Source organism: Candoia aspera, chromosome 3 (genome assembly GCF_035149785.1).
Source record: "Candoia aspera isolate rCanAsp1 chromosome 3, rCanAsp1.hap2, whole genome shotgun sequence".
NCBI classification, from domain to species: Eukaryota; Metazoa; Chordata; class Lepidosauria; order Squamata; family Boidae; genus Candoia; species Candoia aspera.
Genome location: NC_086155.1, coordinates 196,185,522 through 196,210,728, shown reverse-complemented (window position 1 = coordinate 196,210,728; position 25,207 = coordinate 196,185,522). Strand labels below are relative to the sequence as shown.

General features: G+C 38.0%; 2 protein-coding genes across 2 annotated transcripts in view; one reads left to right on the top strand and one right to left on the bottom strand.

The window, feature by feature from the left end:
- The window catches only part of MTBP (MDM2 binding protein), a 30,059-nt gene extending 28,804 nt beyond the window's left edge, over window positions 1-1,255 (bottom strand). Inside the window, exon 1 of the mRNA XM_063299634.1 lies at window positions 1,057-1,255. Coding sequence (XP_063155704.1) covers window positions 1,057-1,126 — 70 coding nt within the window. The 5' untranslated portion in view covers window positions 1,127-1,255. The remainder of the gene's footprint in view (window positions 1-1,056) is intronic.
- Window positions 1,197-21,666, top strand: MRPL13 (mitochondrial ribosomal protein L13). The gene is made up of 6 exons (XM_063299633.1): window positions 1,197-1,302; window positions 2,395-2,518; window positions 3,283-3,376; window positions 8,245-8,305; window positions 17,542-17,628; window positions 21,525-21,666. The coding sequence occupies exons 1-6, from the start codon at window positions 1,276-1,278 to the stop codon at window positions 21,648-21,650; spliced, it is 519 nt and encodes a 172-aa protein (XP_063155703.1). The 5' UTR covers window positions 1,197-1,275; the 3' UTR covers window positions 21,651-21,666.
- Window positions 21,667-25,207: the final 3,541 nt, after the last annotated feature.

The window sequence follows — 25,207 nt, the reverse complement described above, 5'->3', positions numbered from 1 at the left end:
ACACCCTTATCAGTTAAAAAAAAAAGTGAGCATATGCCTAATATGTTAATATATTTGTAAATCATCCACGTTTGCATACTTCTATACTAATGAATTACGTCTATTATAAAACATAACCCCAAAATAGAAATAAAAAATGAAATAAAGGATGACTATAAAAAGAGATTCTAATATTTTCTTCCTGCACTGCAGGGGACTGTCTTGCACCCCTGCAGGGTGCATGCACCCCACTTTGGAAACCACTGTCTTGGAGAACTAAGTATGCAAATGGGACATCAATCAATTGTCGGGACTTAGGTCTTCCTACAACATGATTGATGGGGCTACATCAGTTTAACCTGCGTCTGCTTTGGGTTAAAAGAAAGATTAGCTGACACAGTCAATAAACCCTTTTTTAGTGGTTCCTTTAAACAAACCATCCCACCCCTCAATCCTGTGACTCAGTTTACTGTGATGTGGGAACAAGGCTACAGGAGAAAAAGCCAAGTAGGAAAAAATGATCTCCGAATTAACAAATAGTTGATCCTCTCAGCATTTTATGATAGGGAGTGGGGGGTATTTCAAGTTCTGTGGGCAACACAGAAGCATTATTCCAGTCGCTCCTCCGTAGTCACCCAACGGTAACTGCCATATAGATGAACTCAAGGATTTAATTTTCTCTCCTCTCAGTGCAAGATTATAGATTTTATTTTTTTCCAGTTTTATGGATGGAAGGGGGATAACCTGGCATTCCAGTAACTGCAATAATCCAAGACATCTAGGAAAGCACCCTGCTGGGAAGGCTACCATAAACAGGCGTAGATGCCTAGGAATAGAACAGGGAAGGGCAGGGGCCGCCTTGCAAACCCCTCAGGCCCAGCTAGGTGGCAGCACTAACCGACCTCTCCAAAAGCTAAGCGGTTTTTGGATGGGAGACCACCAGGAGATCCCAGGCTAGGCAGGCAATCCCCAAAGAGCACAGTAGCAGCAACCCGCTTCCGAAAAACGCCACGGACGTGTCCCTGAAGCCAATAAGAGTGAAGGAGGGAGCCACCCGCCCTAAGCGCAAAACGGCACCTGAGAAGCCTCCAGAACCCGTCTCGCCGCGCCGAAACCGCCAGCTCAGGAAGAGGAGATACCGGTCCATCGCCGCCGCGCTTGAAACTCCCGCGCCGCCCCTCGCAAGGCTTCCCGCCTCCGCTGACCCACCCCTTCCGCTTTCGCGAAAGGGGCCGCTACCGCCGCTCGTCTCTATGGTCGAGACGGCCCGCCGCTTCCGCCCGCGGTGCGGAAAACATGGCGAGCTTCACCAAGGCTGCGCAGGTACCGGGATCTTCCTCCGTCCGCCTCGGGGCTCTTTCTCGGGCAGGGCCGGCTTTCGAGGAAGCCCGCCTCGGAAGGGGTGGAAGGAGGCGCATTAAGGATTGAAAAGCTCGGGAGGGCAGGCCAGCCTCGGAGACTTCCTCCGCGCCGAGATACTCCAGCTAGAATTGTCTTGAAGGCTTTGAGCTGTCGCTTAAGGGGTGTGAGTAAAGGCCTAGTAAAGAGTAACGGGTGGCCGGATGGCTTCTAAAGACAGGTGAGAGTCTGGAGTTCATAATGGAGTTTCTGGGCGGCTTAAAACTATGTTTCTCAACCTCGCTCCCTTACAGAGGTGTGGACTCCAACTCCCAGAATTCCCCAGCCAGCATAGCTGGCTGGGGAATTCTGGGAGTTGGAGTCCACACCTCTTAAAGTGGCTGAGATTGAGGAACACTGGCTTAAAGCAATGAAACCCTGCACCTGGACTCTGACTATATAGCTGGAATAAATGGCTCATCTCTTTGGAAGCAACAAATAAATTTGAATAAAAATAACAGTGATAACGATTAACCAACAGATGAGCATTTATATGGACTGAATGTAGGAAAACTTGGGTCATGTGAGGATTTTGGTAGTCCTTTAGGGACTGCCAGACCACCACTGTTCTTAGTATAGAGTCGGGACAGCATATAAATTTAATAAATTATCTATTATTATTACAGCAATATTACTTAAGGGCCACTGATTCTAGGTGAACTCACTACCTATTAAGGAAGGGTATAGGATTGCAGCCTGGTAACCTGATCCTTCACCAAGTTAGGTCCATTTGTCTTCAGTTATCCAGGTAGGATCTGGCATTGAATGACAAACTTTTTTTTTTTTTGCATCCAAGGTAGCATGTTACCATTTATTTAGGAGACTGCATGGAACACCAGGATTGTAGACTAGTCTGGGAAGCTGATAAAACAGCTTCCAGGATAGAGCTCAACTTGAAGGAGACTTTACTCTTTTAAAAGACAAAGCATCGTTTGTAATTATCTTGTCAAGTGAGACAGGAGATGCTTTATTGTGCTAGCCACCTTTGTTTAATTACACATCTATTATTTCTTTAAGCAATGGGCCACATTTGCTCGATCCTGGTACCTTTTAGATGGATGGATGCAACCACCAGGAAAACTTGCAGCCGTTGCAAGTATCCGGCTGGAGGGAAAGCATAAGCCGATATACCATGCACTGAGTAAGTTTTTTTCTGGATTGAAACCAGTTTATTACATTAGTATTGATTTATTTTCATGTTCTAAATTTGGGGTGGGGGAAGATAAAGCTGGAACTAGAAAGTACAGTAGACTCTCAGTTAACTGACACCCATGGGGATTGGTAGATGTTGGATAAATGTAGTTTCTGGTTGCTTGAGAGTTACTATTAAACCCTAATACCCACTAGATGGCAGCAGAGAGATACAGATTTGTTTTGCCGGTTGCTTGAGAGTGCCGTTTTTTTTCCAGTTTGATTTTTGTGCTGGTTGCTTGAGAGTACCAGTAGCTTGAGTTCCTGTTAACTGAGAGTCTACTGTATCTGGGGATCTGCAGTAATTCATTTTTTACTCAACTGCAACAAAGTGACTTCTTCAGATACTGTTTTACATTGTAGTTTAACAACAAAATGAGTAGGTGGTTTGTTGAATATTTAGCAAAGGTTATATATTGGAAACTGAGATTTCTGTCACCAGAATTATTTTGTTTTTATTTTTAAAATAATAATTTTGAGATATCAATATTCTTTTGAGATTTCAGGCAAGATCACACAGAGTATCTGGGATGAAATAATATATGCACAATTTACTTGCAAATGAATTAATGGATTCCATTAAAACAAATGCTTCCATGTTTGGGATTTGAATCATTCTCTGTTGGGGCCACTTAGTATTGTTGCTCTATACAATCAGATCTTTTGATTGGAGATAATCTAATTAATGGAGAAATATTTTTAAAAAATGATTAGGTGACCTTGGAGATCATGTCGTCATAATTAACACCAGGCATATTGCTTTTTCTGGCAACAAATGGGAGCAGAAGGTGTATTCCTCACATACTGGGTAAGGTTTCCATAATCTTAAGTATATAAACTGAATGTTTTCAAAACGTAACAGTATTGTAAATTACCTTTGACATTGCTTTTATAGTTTGGAGTCTTTTAAGCAAAAAAAAAAATGGTTTGAAGGGCATAAAAGACATATGCATGATGTGGAGAAATAGAAGAAGCTTTTCTCCCTCTTAGAATACTAGGACCAGGAGCCAGTCAATGAAGCTGAATTGTGAGAGATTTTGGCAAATGAAAGTACTTATCATTGTTACTACCGATCTTCAGAAAAATCTTGGTCTGGCAGCACTTTTGATAGTAGGAGTATAGTGGGAAGTTGTGACTTTTCATTTTCCAAAAGGACTTTTTTTTTCCCAGGTTCAGTAAAATCTATTTTAAAGGAGGCATATATAGTATGTCATTCTTAACTGCTATTCTTGAATTTTTTATCTGCAGTTACTGAAATCAAAGACTTGTCTAGGTGCTATTCTTTCTTCTAATAAATCCCAATTAATATTTCTTTTTTCCTCATTGACAGTGCTATTGGTTTTGCTATTACCCTGTTTTAATATATCCAATGACCTAGTTTGCCAAAGCCATTAAGCCAGGGTTTGTTTTCTCTAGCAATGGTTTACCTCTGTCGCATTAACCAAAACATTTTTATGTCTTAATCCTGAACCCTGGCTTATTCCTGATTTGTTTCTGTGGCCAGACTAAGGGATCCTTAATAGTATCCTTTCATCCAGAGAAGTATGCAATAAAAATAGCCCCCCATCCAAGGCATTCTGCTTGCTTTTCCTCCCATAATAAGGGTAACCGCCCCGAGTCCCCTGAAGGGAGGAGATGGGCAGGGACAAATTGGATGGATGGATGAATAAATAAATAAATAATGAGCTCTTTTACAAACAGTGTTGCAAAATGCATGAACAAAGCTATTCTTTACATCTGCTGGATAAAAGAGAGAGAACAGGAATGGACTGAATAAACTGATTATTTTGTTTGTCTAGAAGACTTACTTTTGGTTAATATCTTTTATTTTTTTACTGTGTCATAAGTACAGTCAGTATTTTGTTACAGTAAGAGCTACGTGCTCTATTTGTGTGCGTGTGTGTGTGTGTATAATTTTTTAAATTGTAAGAGAATTAAACAGTAAAGAGCATGAACTAACTAAAGGAAGATAGAAATACACCCTCTCCTTGTTTAGTGACCACAATCCATTACTTAAATTGGAAGTGAAATGGTCGCTAAGTGAACACATGACTGAGAGAGAGGGATGCTGCACTGGTTGCTGCCATCTCATTCCGATAAAGTTTCCTTGTACAGTGTCTTGTGCCTGACCTGTTTTTTTTTTTCCTTTCTTTGCCCCCTTCGCAAGGTGGAGATTGCTTAAACAAGCTATCACTTCCCGAGCTGCTTTTCTCCACCACACAGTGCTTCCCTAAAAAGTGGTAATCACAAGTTAACAACCTCAGTTCTGTGATATTAAGTAGTTGATTCGGACCCTCTTGTCATTTGCTCTGCTGCTTGAAAGTAGCCAGACCTTACTCAGTTTCACACTGAAGGCTGTTGTCAAGCCCTCAAAATCTGGTCATAAAAGTGTGCATTGGTCGGAAAATGATTTTTTTAAAAAATTACTAGCATATTTGCGAATGGTCACTAAACAAGGGAGCTGCTAAACAAGGAGTAGCTGTACTCTGCATCTGAAAATCAAAGAAAGGCGAAAGATGTAATAGATCTGGATAAAAGCAGTCTATTCTTATAGACTTATTGATCAATACATGCAGAGGAGTGAAGGTGTAGGTTTAATTATGAATGAAAGGGCTTAAATTATGGCTGAATGTGTGAGTTGGTGCCATCTAGATTGCTAGGGGTGCAAAAGGTAGGAGTTCCTAAGATGGTGGTAGCTGCATGTTATGCTCCAGTGAATGGTGAAAATGGAAGAAACAGGGATGTGTTTTGAGAATAATTGTGCAACATTCTGAATGAATGTGATCCCTGGAAAGTCCATTCTGTTAGGTGACAAGGATGGATGGATGGCAACCATGGGAAAGAATGTATGAAAAGGGACTGAGCCTTTTGGAGACCCAGGAATGAATGAGATCAGTGTCTGTATGGGTAGTATCTTGTTAGAGAAAAGTCAATCTGTTTCTAATATGTGGTTTTAGCATAGGTCTATTCATATATAGAGATAGGAAGGGAATGAAGATAAATCTCAGATTGATTGGGAAGTACTGAAAGTATTATGAGGGACACAAGGATGGTGAGAGGTTCTATATATAGAGCAGACCATTAATCTAATAGAATGAATGGAAAATGGGCGTAACGAAGCAGGATGTGAAAAGCGCTTGAAACAGAATGAAAAGAATTCTGTCACAGAATGCCACAGAAGTGTGTGCAGTTAATGGGAAGTATGGAAAACAATGCTTGGAGGAATGGTTGAGTGAAAGATGCTGTGGATGAGAAAATGCATATAAGAGAATAAACTGCACAAAATTATGAAAGTATGGCATAAGTGCATATATAAAGAAAAAAGAGAATGGAAGCATTGTGTGTGTGAAGATTCCGTCTGTGTCCAATGACTAGAAAAAATGCTGTTATTATTTCTCTATGCAAAAGGGAAAGGAGCAAGCGTAAATGCAAAAATTATAAGGGGATTAATTTGTAAAATATGCCTGGAAGTTGACAGATTTTTATCGAAAGCAGTATTTATAGTATAGAATGTACCATGTAGTAGTATAGTTTTATGTCAGACAAGGGGTTTATGCAGATTTTTCCTCAGCATCCACCGAATGAGTGAGAAGGAAACTGTATTGCATTATTTGTTGACTTAGAGAAAGTATATAAAGTGCATAGGTGTCAATTATGGGATGCTTTATGCAAATATGGAATTGAAGGTTGGTCATTTAATGCAGTAAGTGATGTATGATGGTAGTAAAACACACACAAAAATGCAGGTAGTCCTCACTTAACAACCACAATTGGGACTGGATTTCAGGTCTCTAAGTGATGTGGCCGTTAAGAGAATCTGGACCCAATTTTATGACCATTTTTGCAGTGGTCATTAAGCAAATCACCATGGTTGTTAAGCAAATCATGCGGTTCCCTATTGATTTTGCTTTTTGGAAGCTGGCTGGGAAGGCTTAAAATGACTGTCATGTGACCATGGGATGCTGCAACCATTGTAAATGTGCAACAGTTGCCCGATCAATGAATCATGATTGCGTGACTACAGGGACTCTGCGAGGGTCATAAGTCATTTTTTCCAGCAGCACCGTAACTCCAGATGGTCGCTAAACAAATGGTCGTTAAGCAAGGACTACTTAGCAAATGCTTCAACGTTGAGCAAGGATTTATGCTTCACCACAGTTCCATTGCTGAAGCGTTTCTACAACTTTTCAAACCCTCTTGCACTGTTTCTCTCCTCTCCTCGAAGATTGTAAGTCCAGTGTGGGGAAACTATTTGTAAATAAAATGGGTGAAACAAATTATCCAGTCTCAGGAGAAAGTAAGTTTCATCTTCAGATGAAAACAAACGAACAAAGCAGCCTGGGGATTCCAGACGTCCTTTCTAAGCAGGACCTCCAGCTAAAAAGCCTGGGACTAAAACGGAAAGAAAACAAAACACAAAACAGGACAGAAAAGCTTCCGCCATTAGCCCCACCTCCTGGAGGAGGTAAATTCACACTTGATTATCTCATATTCACACACAAAACTCTACCATAAAGTAGCAAAAATTAGTCTCCATGTCATTGTCATCTGTTACCTAGTCTACTTCAGCTCTCTAGTTATTCCCTGGTATCTATCTAGCACTTTGCTGTCAACATCATTTACTTTGACACCCATGATCACTTGACACCCTTCCTAAAAGTTGTGCACTGACTTCCTCCTATCTCTCATACCCAGCACACAATCACTGACTTAAACTGAAAATTGTTTTAATGGGTCATCCATGCTCTTGTCTGTCTCTGTTACTGGTATTCACTCCTGTATCTCCTTCACTTTCTACCAACTGCTACCTCCACATTGCCCCCCCTATTTTTCCTTTGCTACCTTATTTGCTTAGAATGACTTGGATATCTTATTATCTCTCGCTTCATTCAGATTCCTTCTCAAAACACATTTTCCTTCCAGTCTTTGACACAAGCCTTTAGATTCCATGCTGTGTTATCACTAAATATGTATCTGAAACTAGTATGCACATTGCTTTCACTCAGATTTTCAAGTACAGATTTTCATTTAACAACCCCTCATTTGCTGAATGAGTGGTCCTTGTACTTGTGGCTGTTGCAGCATCCCTTCAGGCACGTGATTGTGATCTGGGTGCTCAGCGCCCAGCTCGCAATTACGACGTTGCAGCATCCCATGGTCACGTGATCACAATTTGCAACCTTCCCTGCTGCCTTCCAACAAGCATAGTCAATGGGGAAGCCAGCAGGAAGTCACAAGTCTCAGTCATGTGAGATCCTCGCTTAACGATGGCAGCCAGGACTGCTGGAACTGCCATCGCTAAGTGGCAGGTTCACGTGGTTTTTTGCCTTACAACCACCTCACTAATAATGGAGTTTCCAGTCCCAGTTAGCATTGTTAAGCGAGGATTGACTGTATTCAGTGCTAGATTGTGAACTTAACAGTTACTGTTCATTCTGTAAATCTCAAGGCAGTCTGCCAGCACTAAGTAAGAAATACACAAGATAGTGGTATTGGCTAAGGAAGGAGAATAGGGGCAGGAAGAGGCTTAAACCGTCAAGAAAATCTGGGAGAATATAGCTCAAGAAAGATAGGCCAAGGGCATTATTTTTCAGACTCTCTTTATTGGCCACATTCTTATGCATATTCACCTTTGCCTATTTCTAAATGAACTTTGACTGTCATTTTGTATTGTAGGTACCCTGGTGGCTTCCTGCAACTCACAGCTGCTCAGCTTCATAAAAAAGATCCAACCGCAGTAAGTGCTAGCCTTTTCTCCATCTGTGTCTCTAAATGGCTTGCTGACCTTCCTTGTTTAAGGTTCTGTCGGTTTTCCAAGAAGAACAGTCAGTGAGCAATGTGCCTGTCTTAGATACATTTCTAGCCGTGGGTCAGTAAACAAGACATCACAAGACCAGTTTTACTACCGGCTTCTCCATTATCTCTGCTTGTCAGAAGCCAGCTGTGAAGCGCACAAGTAGCAATCACGTGACTGCGACTGTTGTAAACGCTTGCTGGTTGCAAAGTGCCCGAATGTTGATCACATGACCACAGGGATGCTATGACGGTCATAAATGTGAGGACTAATCGTGAAGTTACTTTTTCAGCCCCGTCATAACTTTGAACGGTTACTAAACAGGGCAATTGTTAAGCAAGGTCTGCCTGCATTTTGTATTTATTAATTTTAATAATTACTTTATTAAAGTAATTTAATAAATGTATTACCTTTATTAATTTTCAGAGTATAATTAAAATGCAGAATATAGAATATACAACAGACAGAATGTACGGCTAAAGAATAAAGAAAAACTATAAAAGTGTAGAACAGAGAGAGAACAGAAACAGAAAGTGACTTCTGACCTTCTCCAATACAAATATGAATACTTTTAAAATATAATCTCTTACCATCAGTTAAACCTTAGTAACATTATTTCTATCAAATGAAGCCATTTAATCATCAAAACCCAAAATCAAAAGTTCATTTTTACAACAAACATCTTTTTTTTTCTGATACAAGCAAGTAGTCTAAAAGTGGTTGCCAAGTAGAAACAAATCCAGAAACAGTATTTTCTCTTATCAACACTGTTAACTTGGCAATTTGTGCCAGCTCCATCAGTTTAGTAATCCAGTCCTCCACTGTTGGTATTTGTGGATCTTTCTATTTTTGTGCATATAGAATTCTTGCTGCTGTAATCATATATAAAAGCAAAGTCCCATGTTGTTTCTCAAGCTGCTTCTGCATCAGACCCAAGAGAAGCTGTTCTGGTTTTGTTTTTGTGTGTGTGTGTTTTTTTTTTGGTAAGTCCACTTTAAGGATCTTTTGAATATTAGCACATATTTGGTCCCAAAATTTTTTGGCCTTTTCACAAGTCCATCAAAGATGATAAAAAGTTCCTTCGCCAAGAGAATATTTCCAACGAACATTCGTTATTCCATTATTCATTTTTGATAACTTATCAGGAGTTAAATACCAATGATACATCATTTTATAAAAATTCTCTTTTAGTTTATAATTCAAAGTAAATTTCAAACCTTGGTTCCACATATTCTCCCATTGTTCCAACATAATTGTATTTTCTATAATATGATGGTTGCTGGACACCAGAGGGCAGTATAAACCAATATGACTTTAATCTTAGTGATATTCATTTAATTGGCAAGCTCCTATAAACCAAATTTTACTGTGAACAAAAGTGTATGAAATATTATAGGCAGTGAATTCAGAGTGAACACTTCAAGATTAATTGAGCAAGATTAATGTATTTTAGCTGGAACCGAATAGTGATAGAGGGGTATTTTATTTATTTATTTATTTATTTATTAGTTCCTCTTTGGATGTAATGTATAATTTCTCAGGTAAATAGCTGAACTAGAGTGTAGTGTTTGCTCTGTTCGTAATTTTGTAAAACAGAAAATATGCATCTACACAGAGTGAGGAATGCAAAACAAAATGTAAATATGTTGGAAGTGGAAAGCATATAGAGAATCAGCTAGCAAAATTATGTATATTAATCAAATGTAAACAAAAATGAAAGAAACGTGCAGTAATGTTGACTTTTAAATATTGCTCTTTTACATGTATAAACATATAATTCACAATCAGAATAGACTTGTTTTGGTGTTTAAATGCATATATGACAAAGTGAAAGTATTTATTATCCAGCCATTGGCTGTCTCTGGGGAATGTGCGGAGCGAGGCATAGACTGGGGATTATGTACCACCCTCCTTACTGCCTAGAGGAGTCCCTTACAGAGCTGGTCTTGGAGTTGATGTTTGGAGGCTTATAGTGCTGGGGGGGTTCCATACCCATCTTGAGGCTGGTATGTCTGAGGCTCAGGAGTTTACAGCAGCCATGGCAGTAATGGGCCTACCTAGGATTGTGAAAGGGCCGACACGTGCAGGTCACACACTTGAGAGCAGAGAAAGCATCTCGGTTTCTTTGAAGCAGCTGAAGCATCTAGTCCATATTGGACTGTCCAAAGATGCTTGAGTTGTATTGCCACCATTGTGAATTAGGCAAGCAAACTTTTATTCTAAGTTGAAGTAAATCCTTAAAATAATCATTACAGAGTTATTGATTTAAAATTGTTCCAAATTCCACCCATACTTTCCAACAGAACATCTTGCAACCTATTTCTAAGGTTGAATTCTTTTGTAAAATTAAATAATCATGAGCCTTACATCAAAATCCAATCTACAACCCAAAAGAGCCCAGACTTGTCTAGCTGGTCTCAATCCAGGAAATGAAAGGCCTTTTTACTATATATCAACCCAAGTAAATGCCAAGATGTTAGTGGAAATGATTAGCTTTCTAATGAGGCCCACAATAGTTTGTGTTCTAACTTGAAGTTCCAGATAAATGTGAATGATAAGATAGAAGCCCAATTATATTTTTGAAAATCTGATAAATTATATCAACCATCATCAAAAGGTAATCTGAATTTAGTTGATGAAATTCTTGGTGGCCTGTTTTCCCATATAAATTTGCTCAATAATCTGTGTGCCTGAAGGAAAGATCTCTTTGGAATTAGCATTGGAATACCTGTTAAAGCATAAATGAATTGAGGAGCAAAATGTATTTTAATAATATTAATCTTAATTAATTGCCCCACCAACTTAATAGAACTTTAACCCATCTATTAATATCCAAGGCAGCCTTTTTAGAAACTTTTAACAGACTTATTTTCATATATTTGGAAATACATTTAGGAATATATTGTCTTAGATACTTAATATGTTAAGTAGAAAGGATGAAGTATTCTAAGGAAAAAATGTAAGTTGAATTAAGCAATCATACATACATTTTATTGGTATATACTACTTTAAGGTAAATATTTTTCACATACAGTATATTACTGCTGAAGGACTTTCCCTCTATCTCTTATGTGTTTTTATATATATACATGTATAACATTTTTTCTCTCTTCCCTATATGTAGTCAGATTGGAATCAAACTTTTTGCTCATGTAATTGTCTTGCCCAGGGACGCGGTGGCGCTGCGGGTTAAACCGCTGAGCTGCTGAGCTTGCTGATCGGAAGGTCGGCGGTTCGAATCCGCGTGACGGGGTGAGCTCCCGTTGCTCGTCCCAGCTCCTGCCAACCTAGCAGTTCGAAAACATGCAAATGTGAGTAGATTAATTGGTACCGCTTCGGCGGGAAGGTAACGGCGTTCCGTGAGTCATGCCGGCCACATGACCACGGACGGGTCCTTACGGACAACGCCGGCTCTAACGGCTTAGAAACGGAGATGAGCACCGCCCCCTAGAGTCGGACACGACTGGACTTTACGTCAAGGGAAACCTTTACCTTTACCCTTAATTGTCTTGCCATGCAGAGGGAGATACCCAAACAAAGGAATTTCGTTGTGTTTGACCACATTTTTTTCTTGGTCTTGGAAACTGAAGCTGTTAATTAAATTTTTCTAGGAGTCCTTAACTTAGAATTGAAACATAGATGTCACAAATTCTTTTACATGAACTGTAATTTAAGGAACAACTTTTTGATTCATAATACTTAGAAGATTATGTATGAACATTTTTAACCTATGAAGTGGTGAAATCTATGTATAAATATTTTTAATCTATGACTATGGCAAAAGTTGGGAAGTATGGAAATCGCTGAACAGACTGCACACAGGCATAACAAGATCCAGAGTTATGTTGCCAGTTTCTGGGCAAGATCTGTTTAACTTTTATATATTTTAACTTTTATATTTTATATTTTAAATTCTATGTTTTACAGTATGCCTTATTTTAATTGTGATGCTTCTGACAGGAATAAATAAAATCTATGAATGCTGAGTTAATAACTGCATTAACATCATTTTTTTCTAGTTATATGGCCCTTTCATATGAGGGAATTCGCAAATATGTTGGAATTAAGTTACTTGCAAATTAGGAATGTACAGGATACAAGAAAAACTGCCGGTAGACATTGTTTTTATGCTGCCTTTTGGGAAGAGATTAATGTGAATGGAAAATCAACAGGAACAGTGCATTTTATTCTCTCAGGGTTTATCTGCTATTTGGGGGGCAAAGGAGATTAATGCTAGGCCATGTGGCACTTTGGATTCAATTCCAAAAGAGGTGCTTGTGAGCATGTGAAAGCATGAACACAGCATCTGTCTGCACCTCTTTAAAGCAGCTTCATCTTTTCCTGGGATTGTGTGGCTGTCTTCCTCAGCTTCACTGACATCCCAGGGAAAGACGACGATGCTTTAAAGAAGGGCAGACGTATGCTAAGTTGGTTCCCCCATGCATTCCAAAGCATCTTTTCAAAGATGAGAAATTAGAGATAGTGCTACTCAATGTCATGGTTGCTTGAAATGAGTTTGGGCTACATTTGCTTGTTTCAATCAGCAGTGATTCAGTATCATAAACACTGGGTTTTGTATATTATTAATTTAGGTCACAGACTTGCCATGAAGAGATTTAGTGACAATTCAGTATGAAACCTTATATTTGTAACTCAATACCTTGCTCTTTTATCCCCAGGGGTTTGAGGGGGGCAGGGGGTGGAACATCACTGTGTGGTTGACAGAGTAGTCAAGCGCATGTGAAAATGTGCTTGTGGAATAGGGATCCATAATGGATCTCCACCATTATTTGATTGCCAGAATCCAGGTGGTGGTGGTGGTGATTATATTCACGCATTTATTTAGGGTGTTCAAGTGTTCATACTGGTTCATGCCTATTGTCTATTTGTAATCCATAGAACAGCCATTGAGTTAGTGTTACCTGCTTCTAATGCAGTTGGGAAAATGTGACTAAGGTAGAGAGAAAGTAGTTTAAATAAGATCACCTAGTGAATTCATAGTATGGTTGGAATTTGAATTTGAGATTTTCAGATTTTTAGCTACTCTGCTATACTGGCTCTCAGTTGCAAGACTTTTTACTGCTATATTTTTCATAGTTTTCAAAACAAGTGTTATCCCAAACCATGGTATTCTTGGCAGTGTTATCCAAACTAATGATTCTTGATCTTAAAAACCATGAAACCTCTCCACTGAGTGACATATACAGACTTATTTGTATGCTGGAATGAGTAGGATTGTCATTTAATTTTGGAACCCAATTTTTCCGTTAATTTAACTCCTTATACATTAATAATAATGCATCTTCAGATTTATCTTGGAAAACCTGACAAGTTGGTTCTTCCATATCTTTTTTTTCCAACTATGATTAATGTTATATGGATTTGTTCATATATTAGCATTGTTAGACTTGATTTAAATGTAATCAGGGTTTTTTCCTACATGACTAACAGTTCTGTAACTTCCTTTTTATCAAGCTTGTCCAAACTGCACATGTTACTATACTGTACTTTTGGCTGTTGAACGTCTACATTACTTCACGTTTTCGGAGAGGGCTGGCAGCCCAAGTAGTTCTCATGCTCTCCAGGGCTTTTGAATCTGACCCATCCCCTCCCCAGAACAGCCCCTGCTTTCAAGGATTTGGACAGCTTCATCCCCATGGTATTGCTCAAATGCAAATCTTATGTACAAGCCAAGATGAAAGCAAATAAAAATGAGAATTGGAGATTTCTTTGCAATAAGAAGAACCACAGAACCACTTTCCTGAAAAGTCTGGAATCTCTTTGTGAAGCAGAACTCTGCAGGATTCTTTTCATTTTGAATATGTAGGCCAGTGTTTCTCAACCTCAGCAACTTTAAGATGGCTGGCTGGGGAGTTCTGGGAGTTGAAGTCCACCCATCTTAAAGTTGTTGAGGTTGAGAAACACTGATGTTGGGGTTGGGGCCTGTATCAGACAGTTACCTTAAACGTGGCATCTGAATTAGCAAACCGCTACTCTTCTTTGCAAAGACCATCTCTACCATGCTGTTCTTGAGTTTGTTTTTTCCTGGCTGCAACAAGAGCGCATATTTCTTTTGCTGGACTTTATTATGGCTATGTTTGTTTATTTAGAAAACCTATATGGCCACCCATCTGATACATGGCAGCTCACGGCAACATTCTGTAAAAACAAATATGAATATAAACCCACAAAACCCCACAAAAGGCATCATACTTCCCACGCAGTGCAACAACATCCCACCGGCTGTACATTGGCTGGTTGGCTTCCATCCCAGCCCAGGGGTTGGGTAAAGAGCCAGGTCTTCCCAGACCTCCAGAAGGCTGATTGGGAGAGGTTCAAATGTAACCCTTGTCCTCATTAGTTATTTTTTCCTATTCTATGTAGAATTCTAAATATTGCTCTAAGCAGCAAAGCATGTATTTACACAGAGAAAGTGTGTTGCAAATGCATGCCCTGCACACACAAAACCATAAAAAGAGGTGTTTTAATATAAAAATCTAACTTTTCACTTCTAAACCAGATTAAAGGGAACAATTTCATAAGGATCAGCATAATTTTAAGCCTTGCATACCTGAGCAGGGACTCTTCAGTGTGTATCAAACAACTCTGAAACCTCTGATGAACCCATGAAAGTTTAGCCATCAATTCAGACTTATACAATACCAGAAAAGCCTAATGGGACTTTTAAATAGAAGAGACTCTCTGTAGCTCAGGGTTGACCTATGGAGTCCTTGGGGCTCTCTGAGCTTGGTTGTTTGCTTGCAGACGTTTCATCGCCAGACTAGGCAACATCATCAGTAATGAAACGTCTGCAAGCAAACAACCAAGCTCAGAGAGCCCCAAGGGCTCCACGGAACTTTTAAAGTAATTTGCTCAAAGTCTGTAGCATTAAAAATGCAAGAAAAACACATTTAGGGAGCATTGGGCTGGCAAAGACTTTCTTGAAATCATCTGTTTCTAGAACGCTTTACAAATTTTTGTTTGCACAAAGCATCAGTGGTAAAGACCGGAAAATAATTGAAACTGTGTGACATTCCTCTGTTGTCTGCTTTCAGCTCACTGCTTTTTGCCTGTGCCTTTAGTTTGCTCTGATGTGTTTCATGCTGCTTGGTATTCTTACAGTTTTTATATTAGCTTTGCGGTTTAGAGTTAGGTTTTAAGGTTTTGTCTGAAGATGATGATGGTGATGATGACAATGACAGCAACGATAAAAGCTTTTTATTTTAGTACCCTCTTTACCTGTTTTGGTTGTTGACTACTTGTGTGTTTTTCTACATGACTTCTTCAATCAGTTACCCAAGGTTAAGCATGGAAGCATTTCCATTCATTCCATAAAGGTTTGGAGTGGTTGGGTGAAATTAGCTTTTTCTAAGCCAGTGAAACGTTGGGAAGGCATTTTGTAAAAAGTTTGAGATGCTGTCTGTCCATCAGGATAATTCTGTGGACTGAACAGAACAGGACTAAACTTGGGTGGGTGGGGAAGGACTGGCGAAATAAAGATCAAGTTTGAAAGCGGAAAAAATAATTCCAGATGTCATGCTCAGTATGCTTTCCCTAGTTTGTTTAAAATATAACAAATCTTGCTGTTCTTTTGGTTAAATAAATTGGATGTGCTAGACTCATTTCTTTAGAAAGTATAAAAATAATGCAGTTATATAGGAGTTTTGTCTTTAACTAGCCTGTTTTATGGATATTGTAAGGAGCAGTGCAGTGCACTCTTTTTATGTCTGTAATTCATTTTAAGCAGCCCCAGAGAGTAAGTCCTTCCTGCAGTTAGAATAGAGATGGCTGGAAAGAACAAATGGTATCTCCTTTGTTGCATCTTTATGTCTGTGGTCTATGTGTTAGTACAAAGAGGCATTTAAAGTCAGGAAATATACATTCAAATTGAGTGTAATTTTTGAAGGGACCTACTTTGATTTTTTAGAATTGCCATTTAGGTGTGTCTCTCTTTTGCCTTTCCCTCAACTTTTTAAATTTTTCCCTCTGACAGTTTTTTTCATTGTTTTAGTTGACAGTTATGCTGGTCTTTGACCGTAATAAAGATTTGATGATGAGGATGAGGATGATGATAGTTGACAGTGTTCCAGAATTCCATACAAAGTTTTTCTGCAAGGAAAGTTCTTCACATTCTTTCTTACAGTAAATAGTTACAGGAAATTAAATTACATATCAATACATACTTGCAAGGACTAATGAATCAATAGTGATTTAAATCATTTCAACTATTGAAGTTTTTCTTCCTTCCAAAAACATCATACTCTGAAGTACGATAGCCAGGAACATATTTTGAACATATACAAAGCCTATCCCAACCTGGAACCCTTCATATATTTTGGACTGAGATGAACTGACTTTGAAATGCTAATGAGAAACGTATAGTCCAAAAGAGTAAAATAGCATCTTTGATTTTGTGATTTCCCTTATCTGATAGAGTAGGGTATAGTGAGTAAATACCTTTATCAGTGGATTAATTCTGCATTGACAGAAATATATAGACCATAGATATTGTTTACCTCACCTGAACCTACAGATGGGCCTGCTTATCTAGAACATATATTCTGTAAATCATTTCCACAGGAATACTATAAATTCGATTCAGGTAGAAATGGAAAGTATCCTGGTAAGAGTCTGGAGAACTGTTTTTCAGTCAGTATTGTATGGCATTCCCCATTTAGCCCTATAGTTTCTATACTAGCTTTCTCCAACCACGGAGTCTTCGGTGGATTTCAATTCCCCAAATTCTTTGCATTGGGCACAATGGCTGGAGAATTCTGGAAGTTGAATTCAGTTCATTTGGCATTTACCAATATCGCGGAAAGTTGATGTGTAGACAATGCTGAGCTAAAAGGGGTCACTAATCTGATTCAGTGTAAAGCAATTTTTGTGTAAGCCAATCTTCATGCTTACACTTGCAAGCGAAACTTGCAATCTTCATGCTTACACTTGCAAGATCATCCCTATTTATTTATTTATTTATTTATTTATCAATCAATCAATCAATCAAATTTTTCACCACCCATCTCCTTCCCCCAGAGGGAAGGAGTGCTTTTTAGTAGTGCTTGTGTTTATTGCATTTGTTAATAATTCTCTTAACTCTGTATACATCGCCTCAGTATTTCTGAGATTTTGAGTCAAACTGTATTGTATTGTGTATAAAATATGTACTTATTTTCCAGATTGTAAAACTGGCTATCTATGGAATGCTCCCAAAGAACCTTCACAGAAGAACTATGATGGAAAGGCTACATCTCTTTCCTGATAATGTATGTCAGTTGCTAATACTGTTCTTATGCATGGACAACAGCTTATTCTAGTTTGCTTTCTCAGTCTTATATTTAAAAGAAATTACATTTGACAGATTCCTGCTAGAAAATAATAGTTTTGTATAGAAGCTCTTGTTGCAATAACCTTGGAATTACTGTGCTCTTTTTCTTTTGGTCCCTAATATAGATTGACATGGATATTCCTACAGAAGAACTATATGCTTTTATTTTTTACATCATATTTTTATTTATTTGTCATTAGCAAAGCATTCATTTTTTTAAATCCACAAAATACAAAAGTTGTCTTTTCATTTAAAGTAGACGTCAAGGTGACACACTTAGAACATTACAAATTAAACCTAAGAATAAAGGTACAAAATTTGTAATATGAAAACATAGCAACAGCAGTGTATAGATCAGTCTTATAATTAAAAGAAATAATATTTGACAAATTCTTGGTAGAAAATATAAGTCTTTAAGATAGCAGTCCTGCTTCAAAGAAGGGAAAAAAGAGGGGCCAGTCAGTCTGACATTGATACCTAGGAATATTCTACAGCAGATTATGAAGAGATCATTTTGTAATCATCCTGAAAACAATGCAGTAATTAGCAGAATTCAGCATGGATTTGTCAATAAGAAGTCTGTCTAGACCAAATTTTCTCATATTTTCATCAGATGATTTCTTTAATAAATTACTTTAATTCATTCAGCTTAGACACTGCCCATCTTCAGCCGACTCTGGTGAGAATGTTGCTGCTATAGTGTATCTTGGTTTCAGGGAAACATTCAACAATCTCACAACATCCTGTTAGCACTCTAGTTCATTGTGGGCAGGATTGCCTGATGTGTCAGGGAGCATGGTTCAATCCTGAGCCTGCTACAGTTCAGTACTTTAATTAATGATTGGATGAAGTAGAGAGAATGAGTATCAAATATACAGAAAACATAGAATTCATTGGGATGACTAATACTCTGGAAGACAGAAATATAATTCAGAACAGCCTTAGGAAAAAATGGGTTGAAGGTAACTATATCATTTTTTATTCTGAGAGCCAGTTTGGGGTAGTGGCTAAGTACAGGACTAGAAAGACTCCAGTCCTCCCTTAGGCATGAAGGCCGGCTGAGTGACTTGGGACCAGTCACTCTATCTCAGCCCAACTCACCTCACAGGGTTGCTGTTGTGGGGAAAATAGGAGGAGGGAGAGCTATGTAAACTGCCTTGAGTAGTACAAAATAAAGGTGGGACATAACTCCAAAAACAATGTAGAGCAAGAAGTAAGAAAAAATAGGAAAACCGAATTGTAAATAAAGAAGAGGTTCACAGACGTTGTAAAATTGGCAAGAAAAAACTCATTAATGATATTGATACAAATCTGCATATTAAAATATATCCATCTGAAAGCTGGACTTAGTATTAAATAAATCACTATTAGAATCAAATTACTATACAATAATAGTGGTAACAAGTATAATTCAATGTATAAATTATACATCAAGGAAAAAAATTAAAATAAGTTCTGTTTGGTCTGAAAAAAAGTAACAAATTTAGCAAATCGGGGAAAAAGTGGGTGGGGGACTTAAATGTTATAATTTTATGTCAGGAGAAACCCAAAGTTTAGATGTATAATCTTACCTGTTTATAAGATTATAATCCGAAAATAATTTCCACATTTTGTTAAATTATATATTAGATTTTCTTTTTAAATATAAAGTTAGTTTGACATCAGTAGATACTCCTATAACTTAGTTTACTATTCTTCTACAAAAGGAATTATTCATGCCTTCCATTTAGAAGCATGAAGTATCCTAGCAGCTGTTACCACATATATTTTATATATTTTGAAGGACAATAAAGTTTAGTAATATTTAGTAAGAAGATAACAGAATGAAAAGAAAAATCTACCTTTAAAATCTGTTTCATTCTGCTATGAATCATTTTCCAGAATTGTTAGATCTTAATATTGCCACCAAATGTGAAAGAGTGATCCAGCCTGGTTATTCCATTTCCAGTTATTTTTTGGGAAAAGAATTGTTTATTTTGGCAATCAGTACTAGAGTAATCTACCATCAGTAGAACATCTTGTACCAATTTTCTCTGCGTGTAATATTAGATTTAAATTTGCTATTTTTCTCATTGCGTATCCATTCTTCTGTTCAAACTCTGTATCCATTTGATCATACAGTCCTTAACTTGTCCACTTTCTGAATCATGTTCTACTGGCAACTTACAGATTACTCCCAACAGATTGTTTGAATTTGGGGTAATAAGTTTTTCAAATTCAGTCACATCTCTAAGTGTTCCACCTTATTTTGTAATTTTTTTAGGACCATACTGCTTATTTGAAATCAGTGCAGTGATTCTGACTGTTTTGGTGAGAGAATCTCAAAGACTTCATCTTTGTGTTATTAATAATTAACTCTTGCATTGTGTAAATTATTATTCCTCCACTGGTCAATTTTTTTGTACATTTTCCTTCACAAAGATATAATATTGAAGCAATAGATGATAAATCTGGACCAAACTTTTTTCTGCATTCATCCCATAGTTTTAGGATGAATTTAGGAGAGTCACTTTGGTCTAGTGGTTAAGGTGCCGGGCTAGAAACCAGGAGGCTGTGAGTTCTAGTGCAGCCTTAGGCATGAAAGCCAGCTGGGTGACCTTGGGCCAGTCCCTCCCTCTCAGCCCAACAGCCAATCAGGCGTGGTATGAGAGTTCTAGTCCCGCCTGAGGCATGAAAGCCGGCTGGGTGACCTTGGGCCAGTCCCTCTCTCTCAGCCCAAGAGCCAATCAGGCATGGTATGAGAGTTCTAGTCCCACCTTAGGCATGAAAGCTGGCTGGGTGACCTTGGGCCAGTCACTCCCTCTCAGCCCAACTCACCTCACAGGGTTGTTGTTGTGGGGCAACTAGGTGAAGGAAGGAGTATTAGGTATGTTCACCGCCTTGAGTTATTTATAAAAATAATAAAGGGATAAAAATAAAAATAAAATAAATAAATAATGCTGCTTATTATTGAATGATTGGTAACAATAAAGCAATCAAATTCCAGAGGTATAAGATGGGATACTTGTCTTGGTAATGGTAGTTGTGAAAAGAGTAGTAGCTGATTGCAAACTGAACAAGTCAGTAGTGTGATGTGGCTGCAAGGAAGGTAAATATATATTTAGACTGTATCAGTAGAAGTATAATTTCACGTTATTCTGCATGCTGGCTGGGGGAATTCTGGGAGTTGAAGTCCACACATCTTACAGTTGCCAAGGTTGAGAAACACTGGACTAGACTCTGCCCCTGGGCACTGCAGTTGAAGGAGTCAGAATGAAACAGATTAAGAAAGGGGCCGTGAGATGGTAAGGGACTAGAAACAAAGCCTGTGAAGAAAGGTTGAAGGAACTGGGAATGTTTAACTCTCAGAAGAGAAGACCGAGCATGGATATAATATTTTGTGTTTTCTGTCATTCCAAAGTGTAAGACAAGAAACAATGGATTGATGTTACAGGAAGACAAAAATTGAACGTTGGAAAAAACTTAATAACTGTAAGAGCAGTTTGATAGTGGATCCAGTTAACTGGAGAACTGGGTATGATTTAGAGGAGGCAAGACAGCCATTTGTCTGGGTACTTTAATTTGGATTGCTGTGCTGAGTAGGAAGTTGGACTTGCTTGCCCAAATGGCCCTTCCCAGCTTCATGATTCTATGAAAAAGTCATGTTTTGTCCCCTTTGTGGAGAATAGTTGGGAGGTTGTTTGAATTAGAGGCACTAGGAGGTCCAAAAAGGGAAAATACACTTCTTTTCAGCTATCTCTAAATAGCTGTAATTCAACTGAGCACTCAAAAGCCCAGCCTTCTGAAGAACTGGATGAAGGCTGATGGTTACCATTGTGCTACTTCTCTCCCCAGGTTATCCCTGAAGACATTCGTAAGAATCTGGTACAGGAGCTTCCACAGCCGCGTAAAGTGCCCAAGAAGCTAAATGAATATACACAAGAGGAAATTGATGCTTTCCCAAGGATCTGGACTCCGTAAGTGTGTCATAAAGTTCTTGAAAGGAGTATTTATGATAACGTCAGCAACGGATGAGCTTTTAACAAATGCATTTACTTCAAGTGGCTAAGAAATCTTTTGAGAATCCCCACGAGGGAAGCTATTCCCTTGATGAGGAGGTAAGTAAACCATTCATCAGTGCGTCCCCGGTTTTGCATTATTTGAAGCATTGATTTTCTTTTACTCACAAATCAATACATAGATGCTCAGACATATTTCCTGAAGGAAACAATACAGTCTCTTAACAGAGAAGCATTTGTAAAATTAATTCAACCTAATCAACTTGAAAATAATAGATGGTAAATGAGTCTCCAATATTGAGAGAGGCAGCAAGGCAGCAGCAGAGGGTGACAAATCAAGCAAAGCCCTTTGCTTCTTTCTTTAAGCATATAAACAGCTAAATGCAGCTTAAAGTGCACATTTGGTTCTTGTCTGAACTGAAGTGAAGGTCTTAAGAGGGGAAGAAGGGATCTGGTAAGTTTTTGGCAGTATTATAAAACAGACATTGGGAAATGTTTGCCTTTTTAAAAGACTTGGGAATAAATTTAATTCTAGTGCACAGCCTTCCTCATTCCTACTTTACTTTGTGGAGCTTTTTGAATTTAATTATTGAATTTATTTGGAATTATCGAATTTCCACATTCAATACAGTGTGTTGCTACCTTTCCTTTGTTACTCAGAAAAATTATATTGCATCGCAGATGAATTATATGGATCTATATCTTACTGTGGCATGAAAATTAATAGCATTTTGTAATTAGGGTAGAGAAAAATCTCAATTTCAGAGACACCAGGAGACTACTGCTTGAAAGAATCCTTGGAACTTAAACCAGCATCCTGTTGAGTTACTGTAGGCCATTCCTCTTGCGTCTTGGATTTTCCAATCTGCTGACTTAGGAGTAATCATGAAGAATTCCAGGACAGTATTTTTTCTCTCAGAAGCACATTAATATTACATTTAACTGATATGGTATATTGAATAAAACTGTGCCAAGATAGATCTTGCTGTGGCATTACCCTAACTAACTAGATGACATTATGAAAAAAATCTTCTCTTTGTGTCTGCAGTCCAGGAATAATAACACTGATATAGCTTGTAGAGCTTACTTAGGGAGTGTTGTGGGCATGAGAAATGACCCTGAATCTAAGACTATTCTCCTCTCCAAAGGCAAGATTAATCAGAAAAAGGTTTCTGCATCCATTACTGTATTTTCAGTAAATCAAAAAGTGGGAAAATTTCTGCAACTGATATTTAAGAAAACATCCCTATTTTGATTTACAATCAAAAACCACAATATAAAATCTCACAGAAGCCTTATGTAAATAATATTCTAACTAATAACAGCTACAGTATTATAAGATGAACAACAGCAGCAAAATTTTGCACTGTCCCAGAGGTTGCTACTGATCTATCAGCTAAGAGGAAAAGAATACTGTCGTTTGTCTTCAGATTATTTAAGAATATTTACTTGCCCCTAAGTAAAAAAAACAAGCAAGCTTGCAGATCTATATATCTATATATCTATATTTAATTTTACATAATTTGATCTGAATACTAGAGTATTTCACAATCCTGAATGAGCTGTACTTTTTTCTTTAGGTTGTTTCTTCCTGTTCATCTTTTTCTTTCTTTCATGCGTTAGAAATCTCCCCCCTTTTGACTTCTCAGCAGTCAAGAAAACTTGACTGAACATTTTCTTTCCAAACTAAGATGCCAAGAAATATGAAGTACCCTATCTGTTTGGAGCAGATTTATCTTAATTTTTGCACAGCATGTATAAAAGCGCACTGAGTTTGCATCCTTGTTCAAAACTGTCTACTTGTCTATTTGATTTCATTGAGAATTTTTTTCCTGGCTTCTCACAAGTGGAGATCAGAAGCTTTTTCTTCCTGCAGGCATGATAGAACAAAAACCTTTCATTACATAATAACAGTGGGGAATAAATACCGATTAAGAATGCTAAGTGTAGAAAAAGAGTTTGGAAGGGGGAATGATACCAAATCCAGAGGATGCTTCCATAGAATCCAATTTATCTTACACCTTTGCAATTTTATAGTGTAAATTTGGAGCCTGCCATCTCCATAGTTTAAGAAGTTACAAGAAGCCAGCTGCTTACTACAAAGAAATGCCATATGGTATTAAAGCATGAAAATGGTACTAGAAATGCAGCTTATAATTACTAAAATGTGCTTGACAAGTATGTTGACTTCAGCCATGATTATTAGGCACCATTTCAACTGAAAATTATTACCCTCTTTGATTCCAGCTGTATGAGAAAGGATGAAAATCAAAGGAGTCCCTTGTGGTACCTGCACCTGCTTAATACTGTTTCTGCAGGAATGCCCTCCACATGTGCTCCATTTTGTTTGTTCAGAGGGAAAATGAGTGCATACGCATCCCACCTTCTCCCAAGCAAAAGCTCTGAATTCTTTAAGCCTCTGATTGTAGAATGGGGACAGTAGTTGTAGTGGTCAGTTGTAGCAGACAGTAGACATAGATAGGAAGTCTTATTCAGATCTCATGCAGGGGGAGGAAAGACAAAGCAACTCTTGTCTCCACCTCATTTCTCTGTCTTTTTGAAGAATGATAATATTAGTCTGGTTTACAAAGCCTGATTTCTAAGCATAAGGCTAGGGAGCATTAGCCCACATTAGCCGGCATCATTGTCACAAACTTTGAATCATGTTTCTTTTATCAGGAGCATAGATATGAGTCAGATCCATAAAATGAAAGTAATTTGATATCAGTTAAATATGGATGGAAATAAGGACTGAAAAGAACGTTAATGTGAATTTCAGATGAAGTTGATCCGTATTGTTCTGTAGCTCATCTGTTGAACTGAACCTAAATAGATCAGAATGGTCAAGCCTTCTTTAGTCAAGTACCCTTATGGATGCTGTAGTTCTTGATCACTTCAACAAATGCGCACTGTGTAAATTACAATAAGGAGTGTGCTTTGGATTAGTAGTTTGGATCAAGCTAGTTTGGAGGTTTTGCCATGGAACAAAATTCAAATGTGCAGAAGATCAGCATTTCAGGGGTTGAAATTAAGTAAATATTTTGTGTAAACTGCCTAAATCTGAATAGGGCTCATTTCTTTTCCCCCACTCAGGCTTTCTTCTGAAGCTCTGGTTTTGCTTAGTAACTAGGTACCAAAGTATGATTCTGATATGAAGGCTTTAAAGAAAGCCTAAAACCCAGCAAACTCATATTTAAGCTATTCAGCTATTTAAACTTATTCCTATGGTGTCTTTGTTTCTATAATATATGTCTAAGCATGACATTATCTTTCTTTTTTTTAACCTTTCTCTTCCGTTAAAAGTCTGGCTGTAATAATAATGCTACGTTCTGTTGACTAAAGTATGTATCCCTGCTAAGCTCTGAGATATAATCAGTACTGTAGAAAAATGGTTGAGTAGTATCTTAATGAAGTGGTTGCTTAACTATATGGTACAGTGTGGAGTGGTCAGTTAAGATATGCATGTTTTTTTGTGAGAGGGATATTGCACGTAGAAACCTGCTGGAAGCCAGTGTAGCT